Genomic DNA, 24,080 nt, shown 5'->3' with positions numbered 1-24,080 from the left:
CAACCATCTTCTTTTCTCGTTTCACCTTTGCTCTTAGCACGAACAAAAATAACCTAGAAGATTTATTTTGTATATTAATAGTGGGAAGTGAAAGGAAATTAGAAATCGTTTATGTTAGCTGAAATAGAAAAGGAGAAAGTGCTGAGAAAGAGAGCTCTGATAATCTCTACTCAACTAACTCTCTACCAATGCATTATTGAATCCTACTTTTCTCTCTGAAACCAGAGAGAGAGAGAGCATTACGTAATAGAACCGTAGAATGAAGGCAAAGAAATGAACAATATATGCAATCTCCATGTTAGCCCCCTAAATCTATATATAATTTTTTTCCTACTGGAAATTGTAAAATTACACATATTTACTACAATACGTAAAATATGGGTTCCTTTTTTATTAAAAAACCCAAAAACCCTGAAATGGGTCAAAACCTAATTGTTTGAATTTGTTGGTTCAAGTGGTGTATCAGGACTGAAAAATAGGACGGTCTCGCCTTCGCCCTCGCCCTCGCCCTCTCCTTGGCCAAAAAAAAACTATTTTTCCAACCCATCCACCACCACCACCGCCACCGCCACCGCTACCGCCACCACCACTACCACCAAAAAAAAAAAAAAAAATTAAAAATCTCCGCTCTCTTCCTCTATAAAAATAGGGTAAGGGGTGCTTACCTTTGTGGGTAGAGATCCTTCTCCCCAATATTATAGAAACTAGCTAATAGGAAGGGCCTCTACACTCCCTTTTGTCGACTAAAGTAAATTACAAGGGTGGGACTCTAATCCCTTTCCTCATTCAAGATGGCGGGGGGATCTCCCCATGTAGTATTAATTTTTTTTTAAATATAAACAACTATGACTTATGACAACTAAACTACATCAATGTAAGTTGAACGAATTCTTATAACCCAGTTGAACTAGGTTAAATTATCGGATTGGTGACTTTACGGTGTTTAATAACCCTGAGCACGACGTAAAATCCTTTTCTTTTTATTATAATTTCATGTAGAAAATAAGAAGGTCATGTAATAATATAACCAATGCTTCAAATAGGACTACTAGATAATTTTGAAAAAAATAAATTAGAAATTTTTTTCTTATTAAAAAAATATTAATTGTTTAAATCTAAAATATATTTAAATAAAATTCACTATATACCTTCATTTGTCATTAAAATTATTATAAAAATTCAAAATGAAATTATATTTTTATTAATTTAATCTATTTTAAATTAAACATTTGCTTTGGAAAGAACAAATAAAAAATAGCTGATAAATTGCCGGAATTTTAATTTTTAAAGGACGAATAAAGTGAAAACCATTGGAGGGTGGCGAAGGCGTCAGCATTTGAGACAGCTTTCTCTTTCTCTTTATAGAGAGTCGTATTCCCTCTCTCTCTCTCTCTCTCTGAAGCTCTCCATGTTCATGCAGCACTTCTCTTCATAGCAATTCTTAGCCTCTCTTTAAGAGAGGACTGTCGGAAAAGGGAAGGAGAGATCGGCGGAGATTTCGGACTCTAAATCCGCAATCTCTTCTCTCGAGCGGCTTTTCTTAACTCCGACATTTGCAGTTTCGGTAGGTGATCAGCTGAGGAAGAAAGTAACTGTGAGAATATTGATTTTCCTTTTTCGATTGCTTCTTTTCAGCGCCTGTGTAGATTCATTCGTTTTCTGGTTTCTGCTTTTCCGCAACTGAAAGCTTCTGTAATTCAAAGTAGATAAGAGACTTTGAAGCATCCAAATTGAGTGTGATGAGCAGGAGGAGGATTTTGTTTTCTAGTTTGGTGAATGGAGGCTACGGCCGGTTTCCTATTTTATCTTCTAGCTAATGTACGCTTCAGGTTTCCTTTTTTTTTTTTTTTACCCCCCTTTTATGTGGAAGATCTCGCCGAAGTTTTGAATGATTTTTGCTGCACAGATGTTGCAGTCGAGAAAGCAAACAAAAGCTCATCCTTTAATCTTGGTTCTCGCAGGAATTTATCTCGAAAAGTTTCCGCTTTCAACAATCATTTTTTCCTTCATTTCTTCGTGTTTCGTACGAATCCACGCTCGATGCCTCAAAGACTTGATTCTTGTCAGTTGTCTGTAAGAACTACATTAACGGCTCACCGGCAGTTTTTTTTAAAGAAAATGGTACTCGTATATTATTCTGAAATTAAAAATGCCCTCTTAAAACGTACAAATTGTTCTGTATTTTTCTCACGTTTGATATCTGTTTATCTCTCTCTCTCTCTCTCTCTCTCTCTCTCTCTCTCTCTCGCTGCATATTTATTTTCTGATGAGAATTCTGCTGCTTTTCTCAACTTACAGATCGGTTAGCCAGTTCTCGAAAAGGAGTGAGTCGTCTCTTACAGTTTACGAACTGAAATCCTCTAATATACGCAGATTCAAAATTTTTTTTTTTTCAATTTAAAGTGATTTTTCATAGGAAGGTTCCGAACGGCGCAATACGCGAACACCAGTTCTTCCTCTCTTGATCAACCTTTAAAACGTTTCAGCTGACTGCTTATACCGTTCGCAACTTCTTCTCCTCTTTTTATTCTCTGTACTACAATTTTTTTTCATTTTTTACAGAAAAAAACGTTTATTTTTACATTGATTCGAAATGTTCATCTTCCTTCCTCTATTACCAGAAGGGTTAACATCTCTCCGCAATTTTAACGCACATACACACAGACAAAAGTAAAAGAAGACGCTGGATCGATCTATCCTGTTGTTCTTCTGTTCATGAACTTAATTAATATCCTATCCCACTGTTTCGAGAATTGTGATCTTCTGAAATTACTAGCAGTGTTGTTCCAAAGTAATAATTTCGGTGCCGGAAGCCTTTCAATTTTATGCGTTTGCTTTATACAGTATCTCCTTCCTCATTCGTTCCTCTTCAGATTCATCCAGAAAAAAACGCAGTAAACAAAGTAATAGTGGAGGAAGCAGAAACTCACTCTGATGGGGAGAGGAAAGATTGAGATCAAGAGGATCGAGAACACCACTAACCGTCAAGTAACTTTCTGCAAGCGCAGAAATGGGCTTCTGAAGAAGGCATACGAGTTATCAGTGCTCTGTGATGCCGAAGTCGCTCTCATTGTGTTTTCCAGCCGTGGCCGTCTCTACGAGTACTCCAACAACAGGTAATTTTTACTCGCCCTCCCTTTTTCCCCTATCTTTTGTTTTGCAAGAGAAGAGAGACTAGATCCAAATCCTGGTTATGATCTTTATCTTTTATCTGTTTAAAGAGGAAGGATTTATGGGAAAAAAATGCAGGTAAAAACAAGCAAGAATTGAATATAAGCTTGCGAAAGGATAAAACAAATAAAAAAGCAAGAACTAGAGGAAGAAGAAGAAGAAATGAAGGATTTTGTTATTCTTACTGCACAATCGCAACTTTATTTTTTGTGATTGTAACCCTAAAAAGGTTCCCAGTTGGAGAAGCGTCTCGAAGCAGAAGAAAACCGACAGAATGAACTGGAAAAGAAAATTCTTAGATCTTTAAGATATTGAATTTAGTTGTTTACCCGTCTTCAACACCTTCTTAGGGCATCATTTAAGAGTACTCTTTGTGTGTTTCGTTCAGTTTTCTGTGGGAATTATAGGAGACGACAATAATGACACAAGAACAGAACTGTTTAGCTGCTGAAGCTCCTGAAAAGATTTACCAAACTCAGCAATACTATACCGAAAAGAAACTAAAGCTGCAAATCTTACTTACCCATGCAAATATCTAGTTTAGTTCATTTTACCTTACAAATCATAACGGACAGCCAGCGCAGAATATGCAGTTCTTCGTCTCTTTACTACTATTAGATATCTTGTTCCTGTCATCGAAGAACTCAAGACGAATATCTATGAATATCTACAGCCAGTCCTCTCCCTCATGTTTGGACTGTCGTTTGGTTCGACCAAGAAAGTGTTGACATGGACAACATTCCTCGTGAAATTCCAGTTCTCTACTCTTTCAGTTTTCAATTCTTTCTGAGACTTTCTGCTTATCAAAGAAACCATCTTCACAGTTTCCACTCTCTTTATTCAGTTACCTTCCCAGTTACAGAAGAGAATATTTATTTTCTTTCTTTCTCTGGACTCGTCTTTCCTAATTCTGGCATCGTATCGCCTATCTTAGATTAAACAAATGAAAGAAACTCAGGCTTCAAATGGGTAGTCTTCAAAGTTCAACCTCCCTACAGTATCCTCTCTTCTAGCTGCCAGAGAAAAACAATTTCGGACCTGTCGCCTCGATATTCAGGATTAGCCGATTGGGTTTTGGATTCGGAAACCTGTTTCTTTATCGGGCTCCGGAGTAGTGCACGCCACATCAACCATACGCTTGTCAGGGTGCTACCAGTGGAGCTCCTTTCCTGAAGCAGAAACTTGTCTGCACCAGTCTCATTAGATCAGAAAAAAAGAAAAGAAATTAGCAGAGCCACTCAGTACGATTTTGTACGCCTTATGGGTTTCATAGTACTGAGTGAGGTGGGACGTCAAACAAGAATGCTGGGATATCTTTCTAGGGTATTCAACCCATTTCAGAGTAATTCTTTTTTCATCCAAAACATTTCAATTGCTAGTATCTTCCCCAGGAAATCCCAACCTTCAGGTACCTCATATCTGCCTTTTCAGTGGGTTTCTTTGAACCCCATTACTGGGGTTCCTTTTATCTTCTCTGGTCAGAAGTATAATGAACAAGAGAGAACCCAGGCTAGGAGATAGACTTGAAATTGATCGACAAACAAACTGTAAAGTGGATTTATATTGACCTGTACTTCAAAAAAGGACAAAGAGGAAGCAGAAAAGTAGTGGGTCTATTTTCTTGGCTTAATTACATTTTGAATCTGTCACAGAGAGAGAGAGAGAGAGAGAGAGAGCTGTCAGCAGTGTTCTGCCATCCATAAGTTCTAGGAACTGTGAGGAGTGATGCGAATCAGAACTAGCTACAGAAGTGTTCTTTCTTTCTTTCAATGTTCTTTCTGTGTTTTCATCATTTAGTGAAAAACTGAAGTGAAAAGATTTTTACCATTCTTTCATCTTATTTTGACGCTCATAGTTGTTAATAGCAAGTTCCTTCTTCCTGAGACAGCATCTCTAATGGCTGCTTTGACAAACCACAATAATTGATTTATATCTAGGAGGAAACAAAAACGTACAAGGATTAATGCATCGCTCCTTTCTGCATCATTACCAGTTGAAATGGAGCTAGGGGATCCATTTTAAGAAAAAGTATCAAAGCTGGTTCCCAGACTCAGCTCAAACAGTCTCCAGCTGCCCAGTTTAGAATTCAATAAAGATTGAAAGGAATTCTGGAGAAACGCAAAATTTAAAACTTAAAAACTGCTACAAGTTCTAAGAAAAGAAAAGAAAAGATCCAAAGAGCAAATGAGTTTGCTGCAGAGGAGAAAATTCTCGTTTTCCATTACGTACAAGTTTGGAACCTCAAAGAGACAAAGATAGAAACCCCATCAAATCTAACTTTAACGTTTTTGTTTATCTCTCCCAACTACTGTTTTCTTAGTCATCACATCAGTCTTTTCCATTGTCTCATTTGTCTGGGCACGCCATGTTCTTCTGCTTTTCCGATCAAAAGATGGAAGTGACTGATCGTTTCCTTAAACTTTGTTATCATTCTACTTTATATGCTTCAGTAGTTAAAATTTTCAACTCGGATTTCTTGAGCAGCATCGTTCTACAGCAATAAGTAAAATCAGATTGGGAAAATCGTTTAGTAGGCTTTTGGCTAACTCATGTAATGCATTTGTTTAAACATAGGCGCTGTATTTATGAACTTATTACAGAGATATTTACAGAGGAGCATTTGGCAACTCATTGATGTTTCTGCAGCATTAAGTCGACGATTGAGAGATACAAGAAAGCATCAGCCGACAGTTCAAATCCAACCTCCATTACTGAAGCCAATTCTCAAGTAAGTCTATTATCCCCTTTTTCGTTTTTGAAAACTCATCTTCCTTGTAGTGGTTGCCTCTTATTTATGTTCAGAATCGAAAGTGTAGAGTGTCAAAGGATTGCAAAGAATGGAAAGAGAGCTCTATTGTTGCACACAAACACATATTAAGGATTTTTTTTTTTTTTTTGTGGAGATGATGAGAATAAGAATTCCATAAGAAAGACTCCCTAAGGAGAAACAAGGCACATCACATATTAGATGGATTACTTGTTTGGCTTTTCCAGTCTGAAAATTCTTCATGTTTTGGTCACTTGTATCTCTAACAACCATTTGAAAAAGTTACATTCTAAGTAGAAGATGAAAAGGATTAGGACTTTAGGGTCCCTTCATTGATTACCTTCATGCTTCAAGTAAACGTGAACGCCTATAAATGACTACCCACCTTAGGAAATAATGCCACAAAAATTTCATAAATAATATTGAGGGAGAAGGCTAGAATATAAGTTCGGAACTCTTGGTTTAATTTAAAGTTCAAGGTGTTCTTTTGTAACTAGTTGTAAATAGTACAAGAAAAAACACCACAAATTAGAAGTTCTTCGTAAGGAAAAGAAATGAGAAACAATAGAGTTGCATTGACAAACCAAAAAAAAAAAATCGTACTACTTCTTCAAAACCTGATTCAAAGTTATAGTTGATTACCCTGATTTAGAGCAATAGATCACATCTGGGAGTGTTTTTTTGTCAGTAAAGTCCATTTTTTGAAAAGGAAGATCTACTAGAAGAAGTATCTCTCAAGTTTTTCAGTGATTGATTAGTAAAAAAGTTCAATTTTTATCCTTTCTTTCTCAGCCATTACACTAGGGTTACTGGTTCTACTGCTTATGGAGCAGATCTCTATGATTTAATTGCCCTAAGATGGTTTATTAATTTGATCTTGAGATGTGCACCTCATACATGTGTCACATTCCCTACACACCCAAATCTAGGCCGATGTCAGCCCTAATTGAAGGGTTTGTGATTATTTTCTCTAAAATTGAAGTTTATAGGTTGACTTGAAATTGATCGAAGTGTGCTCATCATACTATTGCCCTAATCCTAATTTTTAGATGGGGCCCACATCATTGATCAATGAGAAATTACTTTGGAAATGATGATGTGGTAAAATGATCAAAATGCCCTCAGGCTAATTTTCCAAACTTAAGATAAGTTTGAATAGGAAACAACCACCTCCTAGAACCTAATATAGACAATGTTGCTTATTTCAGTATCTCTTGGACTTGGGAATCAAGAAGGATATTTTCTTGGCTTCCTAGCTCTAGACTGACTCAAGAATGTGGAAACTAAATGGAAAACTCAGATAAAGAATGAAATAAGAAAGATACTAGAAAAACTTATTCAAAGCTATAGTTGATTACCCTAATTCAGAGCAGTAGATCACATTGGGAGTGTTTTTTTTGTCAGTAAACTCATTTTTCGAAAAGGAAGATCTACTAGAAGAAGAATCTCTCAAGTTTTTCGATGATTGGTTAGTAAAAAAAAACTCAATTTTTATCCTTTCTTTCTCTGCCATAACACTAGGGTTACAGGTTCTACCGCTTATTGAGTAGTTCTCTATGATTTAATTGCCTTAAGATGGTTTATTAATTTGATCTTGGGATGTGCACCACATACACGTGTCCCATTCCCTACACACCTTAATTTAGGCCGATGTCAGCCCTAATTGAAGGGTTTTGGGATTATTTTCTCTAAAATTGAAGTTGACTTGATATTGATCGAAGTGTGCACATCATACTCTTGCCCTAATTCTAATTTTTAGATGGGCCCACATCATTGATCTACGAGAAATTACTTTGGAAATGATGATGTGGTAAAATGATCAAAATGCCTTCGAGCTGATTTTCCAAACTTAAGATACATTTGAGTAGGAAACAACCTCCTCCTAGAACCTAATATAGAAAATGTTGCTTATTTCAGTATCTCTTGGACTTGTGAATCAAGAAGGATATTTTCTTGGCTTCCTAACTCTGGACTGACTCAAGAATGTGGAAACTAATTGGAAAACTTAGAAAAAGAATGAAATAAGAAAGATACTAGAAAAGAGCTGCCAAGTTTTATCTTAGGAACTTTCCTAATTATGCTTCAACTTTTAGACTAGGAAACAAGGACTCGTTGGACTAGGAATAGAAGGACTATTTTTATGGGATTTTTTTGGAATTTTTCATAGACTTTGAAATTTATAAAATGAGTGACCTACCTTTTTGTAGATTATAACACAAAAGCAACATAGGAGATTGATATAAATTATGAATTGTTTTAAGTAAAGTTAAAGAGGCATATGTTCGACACATGTAGAAATCATTACACAATATTCAGCCTTTGTCCTTGAGGAGGAACTAGTGGGTTGCTTTTGACAGATCAAGATACAAGACTAGACCCCAAGAAAGTAGTCTATCCCATAGTGGAGTGCCTTGTAGCAAGGCAGCCTGCCAATCAATAGCACAAAAGGTGAGAAGTTTAGGAGAAGATGCTTTATTAATAGCTCAACCATAGTTTTGAGAACCATTTAAATATATATAAACGACCAAATTCTTTTATAAAAAAACCAACTCAATAAAAAAATAACATAGCAACCTAAACCCCACACATCACTATGGATGACCTCCAAAGGAGTTTAAGCATCATGAGTGTTATTTAAAAATGGCAATTTGTGGTCTTTTACCTTTACATAGTAAACACATATATAGTTCATATGAAGTAGAAAGTTTAGGTAAAAAAGAACCAAAAACAAAATTATTGAGTCACACCTATATGGATGTGTCAACCTCTTATGACATAGAACATTCAAAGTAGAAGTTGCTAAAGCATGTTTCAAAGTAGGGAAACATAGAGACTTTTATGGATTTCTCGCCATGCCATGAGCATCCCATTCTACAAGCACTTCCATCAAAGTGAGAGGGAAAAATTTAAGAGATCAATTATTTGTAGAAGTGGACATTTGAACAGAAATAAGATTTTTGTTAATGGATGGAGCAAAGAATGTATTAGAAAGTGTAAAAGGATGAGACAAAGTAGAAAGCTCTATTTGTTCATGAGAGTGCATTAGAATGACATCACTACCAAACAATACTTGATTGGGTCCTTTATAAGAAGTCAAGGAAGAAAACACACTTGAGTTATGTCATATGAGTTGTGGCTCTCAAATCCGGGCATCATTGCTCATCTTTGCTCTAAGGCTAGAGGTATAAACACTTGTTCAGTTTCATAGTTGTGATTGAATTGAACAAACACATTAGTGCTTGAATGATTTTGTTTAGAACAAACTTGACATTGTACACCTTCCTTATTATCACCTTTGGATGTTGATTTCAAGTTGCTATTAGATTGGCAAGAAGAAGGTTTCAATGTGCATCAGATTTTATTTGACATTGCTAGCCCTAGGGTGACTTGGTAAAAAAGTAGACACAGATAAAAATCACTTACATGATTGAAGGAAGAAGCTTGAGACTTAGCTCTTGTTTGATCAACAAGGGGATGAGTTCTTCAAATGAAGCCATAGGTGAAATTCCCAAAATAGTTGTAACAAATGACTCATATGTAGGTATGATTGCCCAAAATTCTTATTGGCAAAGGAGATAGGAGCTTGGATGGTGGCAAATGAATCACAAATAGCTTTGAATTTTAGGTGGTATTCATACATCAAGATATCCTCACCTTTTAAGATGGATTGAATTTGTTGATGAAGTTGCAATTTTGGGACCTTTGATTGGTGTGCTTAGACTTGTTAAAAGAATAGTCCTACATGGACTATTGACTAAAAATATCTTAGATTTATTAGTTGAAAAAGAGGCTTCTTACCTTGGTTAGTCATTTTGGGATGGACTTTAGATTGAATTTCACATGGTATTAGAGCATGTGCTCATACATGGACCTCCACTCAAATAAATGGCCTATATGTGAAGGGGATGTTAAAATAATAGTCTCACATAAATTAGTGAGTAAAAAGATATTGGATTTAATGGTTAGAAAATATGCTTCCTGACTTAGCTAGTATTTTGGGACGGGTCTTGGATCCAACTTCACAAGACTTATTCACAAGGGTCTCTCTTAGTTGGCTTCATTGTGTCACCTTTGTTTGCATTCCATCAGACAGATCATCGGATTTTCAAACTTATTCCATGATTTGTTGAACCTTGATCTTCTTCTCTTGATATTAGCATTCACCTTCGTGGACGAGTAATAATCTCTTACAGTTCTTTAGCTTTTGTTGAATATGAAAAGAGTAGACGAAGTAGCTGTAAATACTAGAGGTAATGTTGGTGTTGTCTTGTTATTTTCTTAACGCGAATGCAGTATTATCAACAAGAAGCAGCAAAGCTGCGGCAGCAGATACAAATCCTGCAAAACGCGAACAGGTAACAGAAACCTACCATCGACTTCTTTCTTTCTCTTTTTTCAAACGGAGAGTGCAAACTGTCAAACAAGATTGAAAAACTGAGAAGAAGATAAAGAGAGGATACGCTCAAAAGAGCGGCGGATGACAATGAATGTTCTTAGCTGGTTGAGCACAAAGCATGATCAAGATCTTTCATTAAGTGGTTTATTTGGGTGACGCAGGCACTTGATGGGTGATTCTTTAAGCTCTTTAACAGTGAAAGAGCTGAAGCAGCTTGAGAACAGACTCGAGCGAGGAATGACACGAATCAGATCAAAGAAGGTCAGGCCTCTTTATTCTTTTCTCCAGTAAAGTTCAGTTCCAGTTTCCTCTCATTTCTTCCTCATAGGCACCATGAAGAATACCTACTAACCTGGACAAACCTCTCTTCGTTTACCAGCATGAGCTGTTGTTTGCCGAAATCGAATACATGCAAAAGAGGGTGAGCTCTACTTCATCTCCTTTTTTCGTCTCTGTTACTTGTTCCTGGTGGGCTAATTGGATGTTTTTGATCGAAATAGGAAGTGGAGCTCCAAAACGATAACATGTATCTCCGAACAAAGGTAATCTCTTACGAACAACTACTCCTTTCCTGGTTTGTTCTTACTGTGCTTCTTCTTCTCATATTGAACACCCTAAGTTTGAATTTTCTTCCATTAAACGCTTATATAACCGTGCAATATCACTAAGATTTATATATTCAGTTTGTTATAATGTTGATTTATGAAATGATAAAAGTACTCTTTATGTAAATGAAGCTAGGGTTAAGTCTCACATCATTTTGCAAGGTCATATTAATGAAGTTGGTCCTACTTGTGCTGACCCACATTCATCAACTCATAAGAGAGCATGAAATGTTAGGGTTTGCTGTTCAATCAATCTTTTCCCAAAACTTGATACGTATTGGATGTTGTAATGTTATGACATTTTTAACACATTGGAGATAACATCCATACTGTTAGGTGTCATTGGACACTTGTAGCATCTCTTTCAAGAACTAAGACATTTCAAATGTTATAATGTAACTCCAATACACCCGAGCCTTTGATTTTCCTATAGGAAAGAGTGTATACACATTTTTCAGCTAAAAACTGTCTTCACTCTAAATGAAACTGTTACTCAAAATTATCTTAATAGTAGGGGTGGGCATCGGGTCGGGTTTAGTGCGGAACCTGACCTAGCCTGACTGAAAAAAGTTGGGTTCAGTTTTTTTTTTTTTTTTGCTCATGCCATGAGGTGGGAATTGGGTTGGGAAAAAAACCCATGTAGGTTCAGAACGGGGATAGGTTTTACCAAACCCAACCTAACTTTTGACCTGACCCTGACCAAACCCTAACCCTAACTTGACATAACCAACTTATATACTTCATTTTAAAAAATATTATAAAGATTTATATAAATACAAATAACTTCCTTAATTTTTGGGTTTTTTATTATTTTATTTATGTAATATATTTTTTATTTTTTGTATAATATTAAATGAATGGTAGATTGGATCAAGGGCCAAAGCAAAGATGGGTTAAGGATATGGGGATAAGGTAAGGATAGGGTTGTTGAGATAGGTATTATTTGGTTTTTTTCAGGGTCAAGGTTTGTAATCGGGTTCGAGTTTTCAAAAAACTAACCCCAACCCTTGAACCATGCCCGAGTATAATTGTCTTTTATTATTATTTAATATTTTAATTCATTATTATTAAAATATTATTAATAATAAATTTTAAGTTCTCCTTAAACTTAAGTACTTAGACACCAAAAAAAAACAAAGAAGGACCCTTTAAAGTACAAGGCAAAGAAATGCCTCCTTCCCCTCCCAAAGTTGGAGGGGTCAAGAAGGAGGTCTCCCTTCACATGAAGGGAGGCCTTCTCCTTCTCCCTCCCTTTCAACTTTCAAGGGGAAGACAAAGTTATGTTTGATTTTCAATTTTTATTTTAATATTTCATAGATTTGACTCTCCCTATTCCCTTTCAAGGGGAAGACAATGAAAGGTGGGTGACTCTCCCTCTTATTCTTTTCTTGTACCTTTAACATGACCTTGTAAAGAGAAAAATAAAATCCTACTTCAAACTTTTTATTTTTAATGCTTATAAATTCATACTATAAATTTCATAAAAAAAAGTTTATATTATACCTAGTATTATCTAGTATTTAATTTTTTTAGCTAAATTTGTCATCTAGATCTTAGTCTAGAAATTATATTTGGAAATCTAGCATACAAATAAGAACTACTTGGAAATACCATAACCATGTTTGTAGTTTACCTATTTTGTCCATGTAACTGATTTACAATATAGATATGGATTGGGCCATTACATCAATCAATGTTGAATAGGAGTGTTCCTCATCCAAGATCTTGGGTTCAAATTTCACCGGGATATGAGTTCTGGGTTTAGGGTTTAAGGTTTAAAGTTTAAGAATGATAAAAGGGGACAATAAAGATCTTGGGTTCAAATTTCACCAAGATATGAGTTCAGGGTTTAAGGTTTATGGTTTAAAGTTTAAGAATGATAAAAGGCAACAATAAAGGTCTTGGGTTTAAATTTCATCAGGAAATAAGTTTAGAGTTTAGGATTTAAGGTTTAAAGTTTAAGAATGATAAAAAGTGATAGTAAAGATCTTGGGTTCAATTTCCACCAAGATATAAGTTCAGGGTTTAGAGTTTAAGGTTTAAAATTTAAGAATGATAAAAGGCAACAGTAAAAATCTTGGGTTCAAATTTCACCAGGATATGAGTTCAAGGTTTAGGGTTTAAGAATGATAAAAGATGACAGTAAAGATCTTGGGTTCAAATTTCATCAAGATAAGAGTTTAGGGTTTAAGGTTTAAGGTTTAAAATTTAAGAATGATAAAAGGCGACGGTAAAAATCTTGGGTTCAAATTTCAGCAGGATATGAATTCAGGGTTTAGGGTTTAAGATTTAAAGTTTGATAATGATAAAAGGGAGTTTAGTCTGAACTCATGCATTTATAATTAAATATTATTTTTAAGAAAAATTATTGATTTTTAGGATGAGGTCAGATAAGTAAACTGAAACCGAATCAATGGCTTTTTTTTATATGTTATTTTGAATCTGCAATTAGAATAGATTAAGCAATGTCATTGAATAGTAAAAAAAGCTTAGAAAAATAAAAAACTGAATCATAAAATGAAGAAGCAATTGCTTTAGCTCATCTAAATCGGCTAATTCTTCATTCATGCTAAAGTCTAGCTCGAAAGGTACCTTAAGAAACCTTAAAAAGGCTTAATTTTATGCTTTCAAATCGAATCACGAATCACACTTTGACAGTCCAACCAAAGAGCATCCTGCGAGCTTCTTTCCGAAGGCAAAAACCAGACAACCCTTAACAGAAAACAAACACGAAAGGTTTGTGAATTTTGCAGTGATCTGATTTCATTGATTGGATATGTTAGATTGCGGAGAGGGAGCGAACAGAGCAAGTAAGCATGTTGCCAGGCTCGGAATACAATGCAATTCCCAGCTTCGATTCTCGAGAGTATTTCCAAGTTCATATGTTGGAGGCACCACCATTGCATTTTACACAGCCAGATCAAACAGCCCTTCATCTCGGGTAAGTTTCTCATTCTCTGCATTCTGGGTTTCGACTAGAATGAACTTCAGCATGGAATCCGAGCCAAAAGATAGCTCCAGAAGAGTTAAACCTTGATTTAAAAACAAAGCAACTGAGCTAAATAAAAACCCACATACTTTCTTTCAAATCTATTTGCATTGAACCACACATTCTTTGTGGATACAGGTAGCAGGAAAGAGATTGATGACAGGACATCTGGCTGGTATAATAAGTATCCATGTAATACGAAATGTATAATTGTCTTTTTTTTCCCAGAATGTCGATCTAGACTGCATGTTTAAGGAAAGATCTGAGGCCTTTGATGTATTTTCTAACAGTTTATTTAGTTTATAATGATAAAAATGCTTCGATTCATTTGAGCATCTTGGCAGGAGGTCATGATTTATCATCTATGTAATGATTTCTCCAAAAGTCCACACACACATTATTTCTTCACAAACCACATTATTAAGTCCAGAACCAGCTTTACAGTTTAGATTTATCAGGAAGCAGGAGAATTCTGTAAGGTCTGGACAAACAAATGATAAAAAATTAAAAATTAAACAAGAACTCAAACAATAAATGGAGATGGAGAGAGAGAGAGAGAAAGAGAGAGAGAGAGAGAGAGAGAGAGAGAGATGAAGAGTAAATGCTTATATCATATGCATGCGACACCATGTCTAAGTGTATCTATTGTACAACTTCAATAAAGAACATAACGAATACAGACACCTAGTGAGACTAAACAAACAACTGTTGCTTATGATCAAAGATTTAATTCAATCAGGGGAATACACAAAGAATAGCAAATATTGAATAAATCGAACATTTATGCACTAAAAGATGATTTCATCGCAAACATCAAAGATTTGTCCAATATAGATATAACCAACTTGAGGACTAACCAGTAACGAATCATCAAACCCCAGCAAGAACCTCCCTGAATAGCAGCAGCATTGAGAACCCATCAGCACCACACTCAACAACAACGCTTGTAATCCCTCATGTGGGACCTGCTCAGCTGCCTATTTTAAAATTTTCCTCTGACCAGAATTTAAGCGCTATTGTCTTGTCTTGGCTCGTTTCATCCCTGTTGTATTGAATGGAGATACACTTGGACTCATGTGAGGGCTTTCCTCCCTCAGTGTACCATTTAGCATAGCCAGTTCCCTCAATTGTTGCTTCTTGTAGAAATCCATTGACTCATCCTAAGCAACATAGAGAAGGATTTGAGTATATCGCAGAAGAGATAAAAGGAATGAATAATGAAGTGGATTTTTAGGTTTTTAAGTATTTTCATTAAGGTAATTGCCAAATAAAATTCTCTCAGGTGTTGTTTTCTAAATATGGTCATCTAGGTGGAATATTTCCATATATGGCCAAATTCTATATAACATCCTCTCAAAGTGAACAGAAACTATTACTAGCCAAATTCTAAATACAACCCTCTCAAAGTTAAACCGAAACCATAAATTGTCTTAAATATCTATATTATTTAAATATTTTTAAAAAAACTACATTAAGAAATGCTCTGTCTAAAGGGGCAAGGAGGCCCTTCCCCCTGCCTCCCCTTGTCTGTTCACCCCTCCGTCCCTCTCTCCATCACATAGAGAAGAGGAGGCAAGGGGAGGCCCTCCTCCCCTCACTCCAATTCAATGGCAGAAGTGGAGCAAGCCTGCTCACCCTCTCCCTGTTGAACAGAAAAGGGGAGCCCCCCCTCCCCTGCTCCATTCCAACAGTGGGAAGTAAAGCAAGGGGAGGAGTTTCCCCCAATTCTCTGTTAGGGTGGCTCCTACTCTACTATGTTTCCGCCAACAGAGATCGAGCAGGGGGATAAGGGCCTCCCCCCACCCCACATTTTTTTAATATATAAAAGTTAAGTAGTATATTAATTCAAGATACTAAATTGATTTAAAACTAAGTTTGAGCATAAAGCCATATGTGAAAATAACCCTTTTATTATTAGAGATACATAACTCAACTAGACTAGAAAAAGTTATGGATTCCATGTACATACCACTGGCTTTAAAAGATCTTCTAGTATTCCCACAGCCTGGTTCAACCTTGAATCAATAATATCAGCTGGAAGTTCAGCCTCGACCAGCACATGTAATAGCTCATTTAGATGCTCATACCCAGGTTTATCTCTCAGCTTTTCTTCCTTGAGAAAAGAGAAAGGACAAATTTATTTCGGCTTTAGATAGAAATGTCCACCAAAAAATAGTAATCCAAACACTGCACCTTCTCAGGAAATGTAAACTAAGAACAAAAAAAAAAAATCTAACAGGTTCGGCCTAGTGAGGCCTAGACAGGATGACCAATTAGGTGTTTGTTACTTGCCCTTTCTTATGACAAACAAACAAATAACTTGGTCAAGAGAAGGATGTCAACTAATAAACTATTTGGTTGGCCAAAAGCTGGACCAATCTTCTTCTAAATATTGACAATCAGACTGATGCTACAACAAAGCATCTACTTGTGATAATGGTGACCAGTCCACACAACCAATAAAACAAAGTTAATGAAGTTTAACCTGTCATCTAGTATGACCAATTTATCCAAGAATATGTATTACTTCAACTCCCTTTGGAATCTTGATTCCAGATAAATTCAGTAAAACTGTTTTTCCCCTTTGAACAGAAACATGACAAATACCTTAACAGAGTCTTTAACCGAACCACGGCCTCTTATAAATACTCTACACTGTGTTGTCGCCTCAACTCTTTTTAGTGAGTTGCCCCGTGGTCCCAGTAGTCGACCTACAAAATTGAACTGAAAAAAGAACCATGTAAATACAGAACAAGACAACTTAGTAATTACTCAAAGTGAGAATATCAAAAGAACAGTATTTTTTGACAAACTGATATTTTTTTTTTTTTGAGTCTGTCAAGCTGATATTTAAAGAGCCGCACTGACAAAAATTTCACCTGACTGAGTTGGATAGAAATTTCTATAGCTTGGGAAGACTACACTAGATTCCAATTTAATTGAAGTTAAGTTGATCCAGAGATTTCATTTGATCAAGACATAATTATAAAGAAAGATTAATTATAAAAATAGAAATATACATCATACATTAGGAAACTTGTTGACAGGCACATCTAATCTCACAACTTTCTTTACAAGAGGATTGGTAGTGACTCCCGGGGCTCCATGCCAGCCCATCGATGGTGACTGGAAGGTGCCCATTCTTTGAAGATAGCCAGTTTCCTGAGAAAAGCAGTCAACATAATTAAAATTTTCCTCAGTCCAAGCACAAAGTTGGTGATGGATCAAAGTTTGTTTTGACTACGCAAATAAGATATAGTAATAATTTGTCTTTTGGAACGCTCTAGAAGTGCAATCATGAAGCTGACGAACTGAAGAGGTGGCCTCCAAGGATTAGCCCCAATTGGTGAATGCACATTACAAATTTCTGTGAAAAATCACAAGTATGTTCAAATTTTAGATAGTGAACAAAAGCCAAATACCTCTGTGTGCATACCAGACCAGCCTTCCAAGTCCATTGGTGCACCATTTGAGTGTTGCCCTACAGGTCGCAATGGACTCCCATGATCCAATCTCTCATGATCAACAAAGCTTTGGCTAGGTGCCAAACCAGATGCTCGTACAATTTCTGCATTAAGGATAGCTGAGTAGTTGTTAAGTGAGATACTCGCCAGAACAATCTGAAAACCGTGTTTTTTACTACTAGTTTCCAGTAAGGTATATTTTTAAGAAAATACATTCAAAAATCATTTTAATAAATAACAACTATCATCTAGAAAGTAGGTGGCTAAAAATCCCCAAGGAAAGTACATTCATACCACCAAAAAATGAAAGTCAAAGAAAAATAGTGGATCAGGGAAACAATGAGCTATGATGAAGAAAAGGTCAGGAGATTTGCATTAGGCATCATCTGACAAAGTTATATATTGTCCTTGTTTGTCTGAGTTATTAGAAAATCAACTTTTTGCATCACAATAATTCTGAAAGGAGCCAAGTGAAAAGTAAGAAGAGGGCAATTCCTTTCTTAGACTCAAACAGCTTCAGTTTTATTTGGTTGCCTAAACTCACAGAAGCCTCCATGCGTTAACAGATGCTCATGTGATTATCCGGACAGCCTGGCAGATTGTTATATCTATCTATTGTCTCCTTTCCTGCTTTTCTCTTTCATTTCGCTAAATAAGCTGTCACTATTTTTTCAGATCAGAAGGAAATAAAGAAAAAATTTAAATACACTGAGAACGGGCTTTAGATTTTTAAAAGGAAAGAACAAGATTACAGAGGTACAATAGAAATCAACATGAGACAATTACCCACCATCTTCGAACTCACAGCTGGCTACAGCATCAGCATGATGGTCACTTTGGATGACACTCTCTGTTTCGGTACCAGGGATATTAGCCAAATGACAAGTATAAAGACCTTCTTAACAATTTATGAGACCTTTTCTGGCCAACATGTCAATTGGTCAAAATCCTCATTATAAAGCATAGAAGTGGATTCTAACTCTATTGCCTTACTCACTAGTGTTCTTGCAACCACTGAGGGTGTTTTTCCCTGCCTCATGCACTGAATGCTTTGAAAAGTGTTTGAATAACTGGGAGGGCAACCTTCTCTTTTCAGCTGAGAGGGCAACTCTCATCAAGGCGACCCTAACAGACCTACCAAATTAATTCTTGTCCTTCCTCAATTGCCCTGCAGCAATGGCCAAAAGTTGGAAGCCATCAAGGGATAGTTCCTTTGACAGGGACACCTCCTCTGAATTCAAGAATAACCTGGTCAATTGGGTGGAAGTGTTCAAGCCAAAACACATTGGTGGATTTGGCATCAGAAATATTAAGAACACGAAACCTGTGATCCCATCAAAATGGTTGTGGAAGTTTCGCTCGGAGAGAGAGCATGAGGAGGAAATTTGCTATATGCAAATATCATTATTCTAACAATCTCTGGCTCCCACCACCTCATCCCCCAGCTCAAGCATCTAACATCTGAAAGCAAATATGCAAGCTCATCCCGTACTTCGATGGAAGATTCACCACCTATGTTAAGATTTTAGCAAGTATATTCCCTCTCACTTTTCGGCTAGCCAGATATCAGAATATCTCATCAGAAATTCCTATGGAAATTCAAATAAATGTCATGTTTGGGACCTACATTTTAGGGGAGCATTGAGGGACAACGAAGAGCAAGAAGCTTGGACCTTAATCAGATTTTGGATAGCACATAAGTTAGAGGTTTAGAAGAGAACATTGTGGTCTCTATGGCTATGACTTGCAACAAAAAGCTCGGAAGCTACCATCAGGATGATTCCTACTCCACCTAGAGTCAACCACTTCCTGTGGTATGCAAACAAAAGATAGAATCCTCATCATGGATCAGCTCCATAGGAGAGGAAGTGATATTTAAAACTATACTTGCAAACTCCATTGTGGTCCTCTTAAGACGGTGAAACACCTTTTTCTTCATGGTTTAATCTCAAGGCAAATCGGGGTGCGTTTTTCTCCAAGTTTGGCCTGAAATACTGCTTACCGTCCTCACTCTGTTTGCTCCTAGAACAAATAATCTCTCTCCATGGGAACAACAACAGGGAAGAATTTTTGGCTGCTTCATTTTGCTGCAATCATTGGGAATATTTGGTAAGAAAAGAATCAACAGACCTTCACAAGTAAGCAAAAGTCCGTTGGAGGTATCATTGAAGCATAAATCCATTGTGTGCTTTTTTGGGCAAGTGAACTCCCAGACACTTCTCATCTCCTCAATGCTCTTATTAGACAAAACTAGAACGTAGTTGTTAACTCCACGGAGAATCTCATTCCCAGCCTTGTCATCGGCACCTCCATATGGGGATTGGTTGAAGCTTAACTTTGACGGTAGCTCGTGGGGCACCATGTTCCAGCTGGAGGGGGTGGCATGATCAAAGACTCATTAGGTGACATCCTTCTCGTCCGCTTTGCTCCCTTTGGTATTGGGGATGCTAATATAACGAATTTGAGAACCCTACTTTAGGGCATTCGCTCTATTTAGAAAGATTCTCTGCCCCTTTAACTGTTGAAGGGAACTCTGCAGTTGTCATCAGTTGGACAAGTGGGAAGAAGCGGACCCTAGGTCATTTTTTAATTGTATTTTGATGAAATTGAGGATCTTTGATGTGCTAGAAATATCTTGGAGGCACACCCTAAGAAGTGCTAATAGCAGAGCAGATAGTTTGGCTAGATAACGGTTTCTTGGCAGCACCTTGCTGTTGGATCTGCAGTTTCCCTTTGATGTTGCATTAGTTTTCCTTCTTTTTTTAATGTTCCTTGTTGTTCTTTTTTTTCCCTTTTTGTGCTTGTGCTTGTACTCATCACTCCCTTAGGAGCTCACTGAATGGAATCCCTCTTGTCACTGTTATCGATAAAAGGAAAAAAGTCCTTTCTCTTTAAAATGATAGTTGTAATCATGGTAAATGCAAACCATCTAGCACAAGTCTATAAACCTCCCATTGAAAGTTTGCAAGTCTTCAAGGACAATGCCTCTTCCTTTTGCCTACATAATCAAATAGACCATGCAGAAACAGTGATAACTAGGTTTGAAAGTTTGGCATCACCCCGGTTATCCTTCCAAAGAGTTAGCTAAGTGATCAAACTTTAAAATCCTTGTCTAAAATTATCACACTGCAACTAGGAGGAAGTACTAGTCCATGTAGACAATGGCAACCCTACCCAAACAGGTTTATTTTTACTCCTAAAGAAGAAAAGCACAGCCCAACACCAAATTTCTAAGATAAAGGAACAGCAACATTGTTGTCCCTGCTCCACAGAAGGCATATCACTAACTTCTCCTTCATAATTGCATGTATCTGTTCTTTATAGCTATGGTCAGAGGCCAAGTAAATCATCCATGGAAACTATTGTCATCTTCACTAACTAATGATATTAGTGAACTACCATGAACCGGCACTAGACATGTTTTCTTTGTGTCATTTGTAATAAATTATTCAATGACTTCCAAAATATGAAAGTTTAGTGCAGTAACAGAACATAGGGAGCAAAAGAACCACAAAAGGGACTAATTAAAGCTTAAAAAAGGCTAAAAGATGATCCACTAGAGCTTTTGGCAAGAGAAATCTTCATAGGCTACAGCTTCCACTAAGAGTTGCACAATGGTGGGATGTTAACCAGCAGCAACCAAGTGACAATACAGGTCTCCAATTTCTTTAATAAAACTGGAAAGAGGACATTCAGGATGGTGCATGGAACAGGTTCAACTATCTAGACATCTCTGCTCTGGCCAAATTCAACAATCAGCAGGTAAAAAAAAAAGGAAAAGAAGACTTCAGTCCCCTGAAATCATGTCTGCAATTTCAGTCCCTGCCTGATATCTGAACCCGATAAGGTCAAAAAACAAGCTTGCCTTGTAATCTTAAGGAAGAAGCTCGTCATCCATCCGACCTGATTTATTCAGGGCTAATCAAAGCTAATAAGTGCCTCCAGATAGTATAATTATTCTTATAAATGTGATGGGAAAATTTACTCCTTGGAGTTTAACTTTTACATAGATATCACTCCAACCTGATAAAGCTAAGAAGTTGGCTCAGTTCAAAAGAAAGGTTATTGATCATCCTGCAAGTTCTTAATTGGACTGCCCTAAAAATGTCTATCAACAATCTAACCATGCTTTAAGAACATTTTTTAATATCAATTACATACCCCTAACTCCTAAGAACCCCCGAACACTGGTAGGACTTGACATAAACCTCAAACAAGTGTGAGACTTGAACTGTGCTTAGCTAGATAACAATAATATTTGACAACAAATGAATGATTTCTATTAACGATTACCACAGGAAGATAAAAAAGCAGGAGAGTCGTCTCCTCTTAAAGCACAAAATACCTCGTCTAATGAACTCCTAAATTAATAAAAAAAAATTCACCATTCCCCATCACCAACCTCAACAAAATATTCTATTCAATTTCAATAAAAGCTGTATACACAACATGACAGCTGGCATGTTATTTGCATGGCAAAAGTCAAACCAAGTTATGCCATTTCCATCACTGCTGATTTAGAAAATAATATCCATTCAAATTGGTGAGAATAAAATGAGCTTAAGAGTCATGTACCTTGATTTAGAAGCCTACTGCATAATGGCAAAATTTGCATAAATGGTCCTAATTTTTGCCTTTCGGCTAACAATTCAGCCAAATATCTGCTACTGCAGGACCAAGCAACAATAATAATAAGAGTACGTGACTAACAGTGAACACATCAAAGAAACAACTACATTCTCCATAACATTTATATATATGCCCTAGCATAATGTGCAGAAAAACACTCCTACACACATCAACTTTTATGACCAACTGTACATGCATCAACTTTTATAACCATTAGTCATCCAGTCAATGAACATCCAAATGCAGCTAACCAATAAACATAAAACATGAAGTAACTAAAAACATTGATGTCAAAAGCATTGCTAAGTAACAATAAGATGTTGTTGTCAACAGTATGGAAGGCCTTTTCTACCACTATATGCAACACATGCATCAGCCACTCAGATGCTACAACTCATAACTGAGTCATATGCAACATGTTAAAAGAATCTTGTTCAGGAAAAAGTTCAAAGACATCGTTGCTGCCACCACTAAATGATCTTTTTCTTGGCCCTATTATAAATGAATTATTGTTCTTTTCTTTTAAAGATTTATCTTGAATACAAGGAATTCCCAGGTTACACTAACATTTGATTAGAAAATCTTCTTGAACGCAGCAAAGTTGAACAGATCCTTCATTGCCTCAAGTGCATATGGGGTTAGTGTACCCGCAGCAACCAAAATAGTTAACATTTTTTTTCTGTTCATTAGATTAGGTTCATGTCAGCACTGAGAGGCATCCACTCTTTTTTTTTTTTTCTGAATTTAAGTTTCAAAGATATAACTTCTCTTGTCCATAGTTGATAGAAGCTAACCAGTCATCAAATGGAAACATTATCAAGGAGAAGTGAATCTAATCAATATCAGTAACGAAGAAGTATTTGAGAAAATAGTCTAAGCCCCATAAAACTGTCAAAGTTAAACACCAAAACAGAAGAATCAGATACTGTTCAAAACTCAGAAAAGAAAAACCGTAGAGCCCCTTGACCAAAACCAACACTAAAAGCGGAACATGCCCATCATAAAGAATTACATAAACTACTGAGAATCAAACGCAATCTAATTGCCTGAGAAAGATCTAGAGAGGGGCAGCACAAGCAAACGGAGATTGAGGTACCTTTCTCTATCCAAAGAAGCAGAAGAGGGTCTGATAGAATTGTGGGGAGATGAATGGATTGAAGGAGAGTATTGGAAGTAAGTGGGAGGCGGCGGTATTCTATCGTCCATGGCCGACAAATCGAGCTCTCAGCTTTTCTTGCCAAGAAAAGGAGAAAGCCACGGTACAGTGAGAGTCAGAGCAGCTATAGAGAGAGAGAGAGAGAGAGAATAGTGATAGGAAGCGGGAGAGAGCGGTGCCCTAGGTGCGTATGTAGGACCCAAGCTGGCTGGGGTTGGCAGACTACCTCTCTGGGCTGGAGACGGAGAAGTCCCCAAAAAGAGGACTTTGGATTCTCTGCCTTGCTGTTTTTATACTGCAAATGATTGGATTCCGATTTTTTTAACATTTTTCCCCGTCTCCAGCGAAATTTCAAAGTCTTTATTAGCTACCAGAAGATTCTTCTACATCAGACGACCTCCCATACCATGATGGCCCACCGACTGGATCAATCCGAGCCCTTCATTATTGAATACCCCATTTAAACCATTTAACTCTTGGATTTCCGAGTTCAATTTCAGGCCAAACCTTAGATACTTGTGAATATTCCAAAACAGGGGTGGGTCCTATTGGAACCCAAGACCGGGTTTCCTAGCCTTATATGTTAAGTAACATCTATGACTTCATTATTGTATTATGCTTTGTACGTTATATGTGTTTTTAAGTGATGTTTGTAGCATATTTTTAAATCCAAATTTTATGAATGTCATGTAATTTTGATATACCCACCATTCAATATGTTTTTACATATAATAATTTTTTTAGACCGATATCGAAAATCTTTTTTTGGTCGACTCCACTTCTTTTTCGTTTTACCCCTTTTTATGATCTTCTTTTTCGCTTCATTTCGGTTTCATCTTATATTTTTCTTTGTTATTGTTCTCCTTTATCGGATAAATTTTTGTTTGAATGGATAAAATTAAT

At 36.6% G+C, this 24,080-nt stretch overlaps 2 protein-coding genes across 4 annotated transcripts; one reads left to right on the top strand and one right to left on the bottom strand.

The window, feature by feature from the left end:
* The first annotated feature begins 1,384 nt into the window (after positions 1–1,384).
* LOC137949594 (agamous-like MADS-box protein AGL11) lies at positions 1,385–14,262 on the top strand. 2 transcript variants are annotated; one of them, XM_068795682.1, is made up of 9 exons: positions 1,385–1,564; positions 2,874–3,116; positions 5,818–5,899; positions 10,232–10,293; positions 10,496–10,595; positions 10,714–10,755; positions 10,835–10,876; positions 13,723–13,880; positions 14,067–14,261. In XM_068795682.1, the coding sequence occupies exons 2-9, from the start codon at positions 2,935–2,937 to the stop codon at positions 14,068–14,070; spliced, it is 672 nt and encodes a 223-aa protein (XP_068651783.1). In that variant the 5' UTR covers positions 1,385–1,564; positions 2,874–2,934; the 3' UTR covers positions 14,071–14,261. The 2 variants fall into 2 exon arrangements, with proteins under 2 accessions (XP_068651783.1, XP_068651784.1); XM_068795683.1 differs by lacking the exon at positions 1,385–1,564 and adding an exon at positions 1,637–1,818 and having other exon boundaries at positions 14,067–14,262.
* Positions 14,263–14,513: 251 nt separating this feature from the next.
* LOC137949741 (KH domain-containing protein At1g09660/At1g09670-like) lies at positions 14,514–23,421 on the bottom strand. 2 transcript variants are annotated; one of them, XM_068795903.1, is made up of 7 exons: positions 23,118–23,421; positions 21,968–22,059; positions 17,351–17,511; positions 16,956–17,090; positions 16,536–16,652; positions 15,898–16,041; positions 14,514–15,088 (listed from the first exon to the last, which is right to left on the bottom strand). In XM_068795903.1, exons 1-7 carry the CDS (start codon positions 23,225–23,227, stop codon positions 14,942–14,944), a joined length of 906 nt encoding a protein of 301 aa, XP_068652004.1. In that variant the 5' UTR covers positions 23,228–23,421; the 3' UTR covers positions 14,514–14,941. The 2 variants fall into 2 exon arrangements, with proteins under 2 accessions (XP_068652004.1, XP_068652005.1); XM_068795904.1 differs by having other exon boundaries at positions 17,351–17,496.
* Positions 23,422–24,080: the final 659 nt, after the last annotated feature.

This window comes from Aristolochia californica, unplaced genomic scaffold, assembly GCF_029961685.1.
Source record: "Aristolochia californica isolate CCGP_79_NKW_82.1479 unplaced genomic scaffold, dmAriCali1.0.hap1 SCAF_14, whole genome shotgun sequence".
Taxonomy (NCBI): Eukaryota; Viridiplantae; Streptophyta; class Magnoliopsida; order Piperales; family Aristolochiaceae; genus Aristolochia; species Aristolochia californica.
Note: the sequence above shows the minus strand (reverse complement) of the source record. Positions and strands in the feature narration are given on the sequence as shown.

Bases quoted from the DNA above. Each gene is read 5' to 3' on its own strand.
- LOC137949594 (XM_068795683.1), top strand. From the start codon at position 2,935: ATGGGGAGAGGAAAGATTGAGATCAAGAGGATCGAGAACACCACTAAC. The intron at 3,117-5,817 runs GTAATTTTTACT...ATGTTTCTGCAG, and splicing joins TACGAGTACTCCAACAACAG to CATTAAGTCGACGATTGAGA. The intron at 10,756-10,834 runs GTGAGCTCTACT...TGATCGAAATAG, and splicing joins TCGAATACATGCAAAAGAGG to GAAGTGGAGCTCCAAAACGA.
- LOC137949741 (XM_068795903.1), bottom strand. From the start codon at position 23,227: ATGGACGATAGAATACCGCCGCCTCCCACTTACTTCCAATACTCTCCT. The intron at 22,060-23,117 runs GTACCTCAATCT...TTGGTCCTGCAG, and splicing joins GCTTCTTTGGATAGAGAAAG to TAGCAGATATTTGGCTGAAT. The intron at 17,091-17,350 runs GTATTTGGCTTT...TGCTTTTCTCAG, and splicing joins GGTCTGGTATGCACACAGAG to GAAACTGGCTATCTTCAAAG.